Source organism: Fulmarus glacialis, unplaced genomic scaffold (genome assembly GCF_000690835.1).
Source record: "Fulmarus glacialis isolate BGI_N327 unplaced genomic scaffold, ASM69083v1 scaffold4925, whole genome shotgun sequence".
In the NCBI taxonomy this organism is placed as follows: domain Eukaryota; kingdom Metazoa; phylum Chordata; class Aves; order Procellariiformes; family Procellariidae; genus Fulmarus; species Fulmarus glacialis.
Genome location: NW_009212230.1, coordinates 62,856 through 72,312, shown reverse-complemented (window position 1 = coordinate 72,312; position 9,457 = coordinate 62,856). Strand labels below are relative to the sequence as shown.

Sequence of the window (9,457 nt, the reverse complement as noted above, 5' to 3'; positions counted from 1 at the left end):
ACCTCTGATCAGTATCCCAATACAAGCTGATAGTTTGCTATCAAGACTTCTTAGTGCTGAATGAAAGTAACCTTTTGTAAATCCTCTAGAGCAGGTGTTAAATGGGTTACAGAACTGTGGCCACAGCCCTGATAAATCTATCACTATTCAAATTAGCCCCAGGTGTGCTTTAGTGCCCAGAAGTTGCTTGCTTTTCTTACAGCATCAGCAGAAGTTTGAGCAATGAATAAACACATGTTAATTCTTATCTACCAGGAAGAAGGGAAAGGCATCTGAACATAAAGATCAGCTCTCCCGGCTGAAGGACAAAGATCCTGAATTTTATAAGTTTTTGGAGGAAAACGATCGCACATTGCTGAATTTTGATGCTTCAGACAGTTCTGACGAGGAGGAGGGGTTGCACATACCACCTGATACACTGGAGGTACTAGGCCCTGTTTTGGAGTGCTGAAATCAATTATTTCAATTACTTACATGTTAAGTATTTGAGTTTCAGTGCAAGGCCTAAATATATTTGGGCTTATAGTGGCACAGATGGCTGGGGAGGAGCTTCCCCAAAGATCATCTGCAGGTGTACAGGCTTGTAATCCAGAAGTCAGCTGTGGATTTGAACTGAGCATGGGGAGTTTGTTAAAGATTGTGAAAGCAGAGCCTTAGAGTGTATTTCCTCTGTGGCTTTGGTTTTGTGTCTCCTTTCCCAATGAGTGTTTGTTTTGCCTCAAGTGATATCCTTTCTCCTTGATATTTTATGTTATTGCACGTTGTATTTATGTAGCAAAGCTGCAGGGCTTAAGTAGCTTTTTTGGAATTTGTGATACCCATAATTTCATTACTGCTTTACACCAAGTGCTGATAACAGCATTAATAAAATTCACTGCTGCCTGCCTGCCTTCCTCTTCAGTAGTTACTCAGCAAAAGAAATGGGGCCAGAAAAGAAGTGTATAAGTTTTTTCTCAGTCTTGGTACCGACTTCTCTAGGAAGCAAGTGATGAAGATGAAGAAGAACATGAAACAGTCAAACGGAAGAGAGTTTGTTTCATCCCCGTGAGCTTGAAAATGGTTGAAGAATGGAAAAAAGCTGCAGAGGTGAGCAGGGAGTTGGAATACAAGGCACTTGAGTGTTCTCCTTTAAACATTCTTCCACATGTGTTGCTGCCTCTAAAAGACCAACTTTTGATTTGTTCATCTTTCACAAAAATCTACAGAGATGATATATGTCCTACATACAAGGTCATACTCCTAGAGCTCTTGTTACTTCAGTGTGATTTGTCTTTGCAGTTTTTCTTGGGATGCAAGATTAGAGTACTTGCACTCCATCTGAGGGAGAAGCTAGAGAAACTTGTGTGGCTCAGAAGAGGTCAGAATGGTTAACTTCTGATTTTTCATCCTCTTGCTAAGCATTGTGCCTTTGGCAGCTCCAAGAACTTTTTTAGTCACATTTTGAGTAGTGATGAAATGGCTTGCTGCTTCTGACTAAGAGGGGGAGGGAAAGGTCAAATTGGATAGTTGCTTGCAGCTGATTCATTGCTTTTCAACCCCCAACCAATTAAAAGCCCTAGAAGCCCATTTTAAAGCAAGTGAAGGCCACTAGCATTTGTTAACACTGTCTTGACATTTTTCCTTCATGTTATAGGATGGAGCTATTTTTGCAATGAATTCCAATACTCCTGTCCCAGTAAAGTGCTTCAGAGTTTCAGAACATTGCTTGCTTTTTCTCCTCAGCAATCCTTTTTCTTCTTTCCCCAGAGAAGACTAACACCAAAACTTTTCCATGAAATCACTCAAGCCTTTAAAGCATCTGTAGCAACCACCAAAGGAGATAATGGTGGGGCTGATCCCAGCAAGTTTCAAGTCACTGATGCTGCAGGTGAGTTGGTCACCATATTACTTCTGTGAGAGAAGGGAAGTCATCGGTAGGGAAGGTTTAGCTATTGGAAGAGAGTCGGGGGGGGCTTAAGTACTGGCAGGAGTTAACTTACCCTTTCATAAGCTTCATTTCACTTAAGTAGCTTATCTTCTTTCTGATGGTGAGTCTGTGCAGTGGTATCTCTTCTGGTGTCCCAGTGTGTAAGTGTACCTCTCAGTGTGCGTGTCTGGAGCAGCTGGGCTTGCAGTCTGCTGAGGAAAGTACCATGCTTCGTTCACCAGACTTCTTAGAGTGAAATTGAAGCTAGGTACTGTTTATATGCTTATAGTGCATGTTTTTTGGACAACTTTTGCTGCAGCTTCTTGCTGATCCCTCTTAGAACTAATCTTAAGTCGTCTTACCAAATAGTGTTCCATAACCTCATAACAGTTCAGAGTTTTCAGAGTTCAGTTGCACTGTCAAGTTGACTGGCACTAGCCAGGACCTCTCCAAGTACTGCATGTCTAGATCTTCTTTACAGGATTATCATGCCTGTAGAACAAATGAGATGCAACCTCTCTCTCCAGCCTAGCCCCACTTTGCATACGCTCCAGGTTTTGCGGACAGTCCTGTTTTAGACTTGCAACAGCATGGCTGAGCAGGAAACATCTTTGTCAGTGTCTCAGAGGATGTGACCTGCAGCCTGCCTACTTGTACTTTCTCATGGTGTTTTATCAGCTTGTTATTGTGTGCCATCTGGAACTGGCACTGTGGGGTGGGACTACTTAAACCCACATGTTCTCCTTAATCCTTTCTTGCCCAGCATAGGGCTTTTTTATATCTCTTTCATTGCTTTTGGTAAAATCTCGTTCTTTAATGTAAGATGTTACATAGAATTCGCATATCCGTTTCTGTGACCCTTTTTTTATTAAAAAAGTGCCTTTAATTCTCATTATGATTTGGGGGAGGTTGATGGTAGTATAGACTCCTCGTCATGGGTCAGACTGCTTTTGTGCTTGTATTGTTTACTCAGAGAGCAAAGAAATGGCCCCTGTGCCAGAAAGCTGTCAGTTATAATCTTGCTGTTTAGAGAAAAAATTCTAGGGTAAGACAAACTGATGTTTTTCTCCAAGCTTGTGGAAACGCAGTAGTTCTGCCATGGGAATTACTGGCTTCAGTTCCTTGGAGAGCTCTTTTCAGATTAGCTGAGAGAAACCAGGAATATGTGGAAAATCATTTACAAATGCTTTACTGACTTTTTTTAACCAGTGTTCAATGCCCTTGTGTCCTTCTGTGTCCGGGACCTCTTCCGCTGCCTGCAGAAGCTGCTTCTTCTGAAACCCCCAAAGAACAAACTAAAGTAAGTCTGAGGAGATTTGAGAACTGCAGGTGAGAGAAAGCTGGTTGGGGTTTTTCAGAACTGCAACCTGGCTGTGAAGCTGGAAAAAGGTGGCAGGTCTTGCCAAACACTAGCAAAGTTGCCTGATTATATTCACAATCGTCTTAGGCAGGTTCTTCCTTTCTTCCCCAGAAGTGCGTCCTCTGTCATATTAGACTCCAGCCATTTGCAGAGGACATGTGACTTCAACAGAAAGAGATCTGGAATTGCATATGCTTGCATTCAGGAGCACCGTTAAGGCATTGTGAGCTGGTTTTCAGAGAAAAGGACCAAGCCTTCTGCCTATATGTAGGGAGAATATCACAAATATGCGACTTTAGTTAATCCAGGGCTTTAGCAGCTGTATTATGCCCTAGAGTCTGGTGATCTGAGTGCTGGATCATCTGAGTTTGAGCTGTTCACTGTTCAGGCATAGATGGAATGGAAACAAGCAAAGAATGGTGCAATTCATTTTTTTCCAGAATGGCAGCATTGGTCCAGTACCTCTGTGTTGCATTTGCCGATGCAATTTGATTTGACTAGAGAGGAGGAATGACAATTTTGAAATCTCAGCTGCTGCCTGGGAGCTGGGAATTCTCTGGCTATTGCATGGGTTGGTGCTCAAAGAGTTTCAGAGTAGGCTGGGCCCATAATTGAATAGGTATCAGCATGGCTTACCCAGCAGCAACTGGAAAAGGTGCTGGAAACTCAGTAAGTACCAGTCTGAACTCTCGTTGGATGAACCAATACCATAGCTGGGGACTATGAGCCCAGTTCCATAAAACAAGCTGTGAAGTTCCCAGTATGTTTTGCAAGCTGGAGCAGGCTTATTTAGCCCCTGTGCCTGTTTCCTACTAGATGTTCACAGAAGCTTTTTACCTCAGTGCTCTCTGGAGTTTCACCTGGACACAGTTTTATTACTTGCCTCACAGTCTGAGCTCTTCTGTTTTTCCCATTGTTGGGTAGAGTGAGAACTGAATGCCTTTCAGAAGTGTTTTCAGTTCTAGGATAATTTTTGTGGCAGTTATTTTTAATTTCCTTGTCACAGATGAAGGGAGGGACAAGCTAAACTCTAGATGCCTTGACAGTGGTGCCTGGTCTGAGGAGTAAATTCCAGTTCTTTGTGTAAATACCAGCCTCTTTTCTCCCCAGGCCTGACTTGTACAGACCGTGTCTGAATTTTGGGATGGCCTGGGGGCACTACTTTGAGTGCAGTGTCAAAAGTTTAGAAGAGACTGAGCAAATGTCTCACAACTAGTTTGATCCCGAAAAGACTTTCTTGCTACAAGCCAGCCTGCTCTGTTCTCAGGCAGTGGTTGCAGAATGCCTGACTAGAAGATAACATCGGTGTGAGAGATTCAGGTCTCCACCAGGCTTTTTGGCTGTCACAGCTTCCTGTATCACACTTCCAGAGATATGGGTACTCTGCTGGGAAGCTCTTTGAATTGAATTTTCTAATACTGTTCTTCAGGCACTTTTTACAGAGTAGAGGTACTTCTTTTCACTCATGACAAAATTGTTACTTCTTTTACTTCTTGCTTTGCAAGCAGTTGGCTTTACTCACTGGCAGTATCAAGGAAGTGAACTCACTGTTCTTTGTGCTGCTGAAATCTAATTTATTTGGTGGGGTTTTTTTAAAGCTAAACCCAACTCTTGCTCATTTCCAGATTGGTCCTCCCTTCCACCAGCCCACTTTGGAGCAAGCTGCGACTGGACATAAAAGTGTACCTCAGCTGTACTATACAAGTAAGAATTTTCAGCGTGTTTGTGTTACTGGGGTCAGTCTGTGCATTGCTGCGCTTTTGTTCAGGGTATTTTGGAATGAGGCAGATGGGCTTTTGCATCTGTAAACAACACTGCTAAAAGGTGAGCAAACAATGAAGATGATAATTAATAAAGCAGGTAACTGTAGCCTCAGGTGCTTTTCCTTTTGAAAAGACAGTTATTCCAATTTGAGGGTGACTTTCTAGCCATCGTAATACTGGGAACCTTGGGTATTGGTTTCTATGCCGCCTTCTGTAGTGGAGAATAAATAAGACTTACTGGCTGAGACTGCAATGAGCAGAAGCAATCTCGCTGAGTCTCAAAGCCTTGGGCATCAGATTTGTGTGTCCACCCAGTTCCCTGTCTTGTTTTGGAAGCATTTGGTCTAACTAACAATTTGGAGGTCTGTAGGATGGTTGGGTCAAAATAGGTAGCCTGTAACAAAGGGCTGGGTTAACATTCTGGCAGTTCTTTCTGTCTTAATTTGTCTGACAAATTAATATTTAGTGGGCTTTAAAGTAGTTTGCAGTGCTATGCTCCTGCATTCTGCATCTTTAATTCAATTTTTGGCGCTATGATCTTGCTACTTCTTGCAGTAAATACTAAGAAGATATTATGTTGACAACCTCTGCTCCTCACATACGACATCTCCAAGTATGATTATGGTCCATCCCACTAGGATATCCCATCCATCCGAAGTTGCTGATGTCTGGTGTTTCAGAGGCAATTAATGGATTACTTCTGAAGGAAATTCCTGCCCCCAGTTAATTTTTTTTGAGATTGCTTCATCATGCAGCCCCAAATTTGGAATATTAAAAACAAAAGAACAACACTGAAATATTCATTCTTCAGAAGCTGAGGGAAGGGGATATAAGGAAAGAAAAAGAAAGTGCTGATGTCTTTTAGCTGTAAGCTGGCAGAATGACTTAGCAGAAAGAGCATTTTGATCAGTAGAGCTTTTTTTCTTAAATCGTGGTGCCTCTCGCCAGCAGCAGAACTAAAGATTGCAGTAGAAAAGGAAAAGCTGGCAATGCAGTCCCACTGAAGTAATCTCTCGTCCTGTACTGAGTGCCCTCAGTCCCAGGCTTCACTACAGTGTTTTTCTGGCATAGTAGTTTCTGAACAATATCTTCTCCTTTCGTTTTGGGGTGTGAGGGACTTTGCAAAGGAGATTTGCTCCATCCAGAATCTTTGCAGTGCAAGGAGGAGAATGAGGAGGAAAGTTAAAAGTAGAAAAAATGCATCTGCTTCCAGCAACTGGGATCGCAGGCAAGAGGGGGCACTGCGTCAGGCAGAACCTCTCTCAGATTGAAGTGACTTTGAGCTTACCGTTGTCTTCAAATTAGAAACTGCAAAGGTCTCTAGGTTTGGCTCCAGGTGAACTGGGCTGAACAACCTGGAAATACCAAGTTGTTGTTCCTTAAATAGTTTGTCTAATATTTTCCTTGAGCTAGAGTTAACCTCTTGATACCCAATAGTATTCCAGCTTCCCATTAAAGAAGTCCTAGTGAAATCCAGTAAGTCATCAGATAGCTCAGATGGTCTGTTTCCAAGCCTTGTGTAGACTGAGGGTGCCTTCATTGTGCTTTGACCATTTGTAGTGAGATGACAGAGGCATTGGTGTCATGCCGTCTGTAAGATGTCTTAAACTGTATATAGACATAGCTTTTGCAGTATACACAAATGAGGTTTTATGTGGTGAGCTCACGTGCCATTAGCCATCCAAGTCCAGTAGCCTGAGCTCACATTTTCCAGGATGATGTACTTTCAGGGGAGTTATTTAACCCGCTGTGTGTCTGCTCCTTTCCTGATACAACTTTTGGGGCTTTGTTTGAGCTGCTTTCTAGGGAATGCTGCTCTTGCAGTCCTTTGGTAACACAGAAATACTTGGAAACAGCAAAATACAGATGCTTAATGGTAAAGGAAGAGGTGATGAGGACTACACACTAAATGGGATCATGTTTTGTTTTTCCCCCCATAGCTCCTGTCTTGTTTAACAGAAGCCTCAGTCGGTGTAGCAGTCCTTCAGCATGTCAGTTCCATAGTGCCTTATTACTTGTCCTTTCCAAAGCAGTGCCGTGCACTTCTCAAGGTAAGGTGATGTGCTATTGTATGTCATTTGGATCTGAGGTACTTTCTTCACCCCTTCAGATGAGGTATTTGGGCTGGATCGCATGACAGTTCAGTCTCTTGTACTCCTCTTCCGTTTTCTTTCGGTCCTGGAAAGGACTCCTGCTTCTCTTACAGGCCCTCCAGGTGCCATGATGCATGCTCACACTGAGGTGAGTGGGCATGTGGCTCTGCGTGTAGCTACTGCTAATCCCCTTGCAAAGTGACACGGAGGTGTTCTGGGGAAGCTATCTGCTTCCTCATCACAGATGGAGTAATTGCTGCCTGTGTGCTGAGTCTGTGTATGTCTGTGATAGTATTTCACTCTCAAGAGCTGGGGGTGGAATATTTTTGCAGAAACTTAGTCACAACTGCTGAGTGCTAAAGAACAACAAAGGAGGCGTGGAAGAGTGGAAGAGGGCAACAGGGTGACATTTAAATGAAAAGCTGCAACACAACATTTAAATGAGGCTGGGAACCCTTTGATGATAAAGATGACTGGTATGCAGTGATGGGAGGCTGTTACACCTCATATCTGAAGGTGTAGCAGTGTGCTCTCTGCTACAGTAGGGATTTTTGAGTAGGGTTTTTCAGCCCTGCAGCTGGAATCTTTCTGATTTCCTCTAGAGTTCATTAGTGGAGATAAGTAACTAGTTTTTGGAGACATCAGCCATGATTGTGGTCCTGCTGTACCAGATGCTTCCTGACAGGGCCAGCCATGTCCAAGTAAATCTATACTCTGAACAGGCAGGCAGGCCTGGGAAGAACAAAATCTATTCATTTGCTTCTCAAGAAGCTGAGGGAAGAGACCAGTATATGATTGCTTTATGCAATGCAGAGATGGGTAAAACTCAGATTAATGAGTTTACCTGTCAGTGATGGGCTGTCTGTTAGCCCAGAGCTCTGCGCAGGCTAACCTACCCCTCTCCAGCTGGTGTAGGTATTTTTATGATGCACTGTGTGCTCATCATCATGTCGTTACCAGAGTGACTAAGGATATGTCTCAGCAGAAGTGCTGCCTTACACAGGTCCTGTCTCTGGCTCCAAACCCTGCTGCTTCTCTATCATTTGAATTAATACAGTGAATGTCCAGAGAACTGGAATTAAGTCAGAACTACCACGAGGAGATGTATCTCGGGAATTGCAACCTATTTGCCAAGAGGGGGAAAACCATTGATAAATTCAGAAGTCAAACCCTGGTGTCCCCTCTCCAGAGACAAATGCATTTTTAATAGCATTCTTTGAGAAACTAGAACTGGTGTTTGTGGCGAGAACTGGAGTGTAATTGCAGTGGAGTTGTATTCTGCAGAATTCAGTGTAAGACATAAAAATTACTTTTTTTATTGGGCTGGAAGATGTATCGGCCAAATGTGTAATCTAGTGTGGTGTTGCTGTCTAGGGGATGGTGAGGAAGCTTTGCAAAGCCTAGGAGATTGAGTCACATGCACAAGCTGGTGCCTATGCTCAGAAGCTCAAATGTGTATTTAGGCACATAAATAAAAGTGCATGTGTTTTTCAGAGATGCTAGTTTTGGACAGTTTCCTTTATTGATCGTGGAAACATCAACCTTGCCTTTTGTGTGGTCTTGCAGCTAGAGTATGAGGACAGAATGGCTGCCAGTGCTGCTGTGACTGATTTTGTGACAATACAGCCTGCCATCTTTCTGTCATCTTCCTCCTTGTTTGCTTTTTTGGTGTGAAGCAGGGAAGCTCAGGCCTGTCTGTAACCAGGACAGGGCTCTTTGTCCCTTCACTTATCTGTATCTTTTTATTTTCCATTCCAGCAAGCAATTAATTTGTGGAGCACAGGTGAGGAAACAGTGAGAGTACTGGCCTTCCTTGTGCTGAACAAAATCTGCCGCTACAAGAAAGAGGTGTACCTAAGTCCCCTGCTCAAGGTAAGGCTGGTACTTGCTGTACTCTGTAGCTTTTCTTTCTCATGTTATATGCGAAGACCTAAGAGTGTGAGCTGCAGCCTATTAGGTAGGGCAGGTGCTGGAGGTGATGCTGGCTATCTCCAGAAAATTAAACAGGGAAGAAATTCTGTTAGGTCAGAGTGATATCCTGCTTCCTACTACTGCCCTTCCTGCTGGAGGCACGCAGGGTCTTAGCAGGGAAGGCCTCAGGTACTCATCTGTCTACTGCATGAATACACATCTTCCGAATTTTTGAGGGCTTTCCTCAAGTGCTGACACACTACTCGGTGCTACTGAGCTGCTCTGATGTTTCAGCTAATAGCTGAGGTTCCCAAGTGTAGTTTGCTTAGGTACCACCGTTACAGAAAGAGCTGTGGCCAACCATAAGCATGTATGGCTCAAAGCCATCCACAGTTCTCTCTTCTTGCAGAGAAGCAATGGCAGG

General features: G+C 43.4%; 1 protein-coding gene across 1 annotated transcript in view; it reads left to right on the top strand.

Annotated features, from left to right (window-relative positions):
- Positions 1 to 255: 255 nt before the first annotated feature.
- Positions 256 to 9,457, top strand: part of NOC2L (nucleolar complex associated 2 homolog (S. cerevisiae)) — a gene marked incomplete at its 5' end in the record, with an annotated part of 51,900 nt that continues 42,698 nt past the window's right edge. The window contains 7 exons of the mRNA XM_009577797.1: positions 256 to 424; positions 979 to 1,086; positions 1,747 to 1,867; positions 3,116 to 3,206; positions 4,892 to 4,970; positions 6,970 to 7,080; positions 8,881 to 8,994. Coding sequence (XP_009576092.1) covers positions 256 to 424; positions 979 to 1,086; positions 1,747 to 1,867; positions 3,116 to 3,206; positions 4,892 to 4,970; positions 6,970 to 7,080; positions 8,881 to 8,994 — 793 coding nt within the window. The remainder of the gene's footprint in view (positions 425 to 978; positions 1,087 to 1,746; positions 1,868 to 3,115; positions 3,207 to 4,891; positions 4,971 to 6,969; positions 7,081 to 8,880; positions 8,995 to 9,457) is intronic.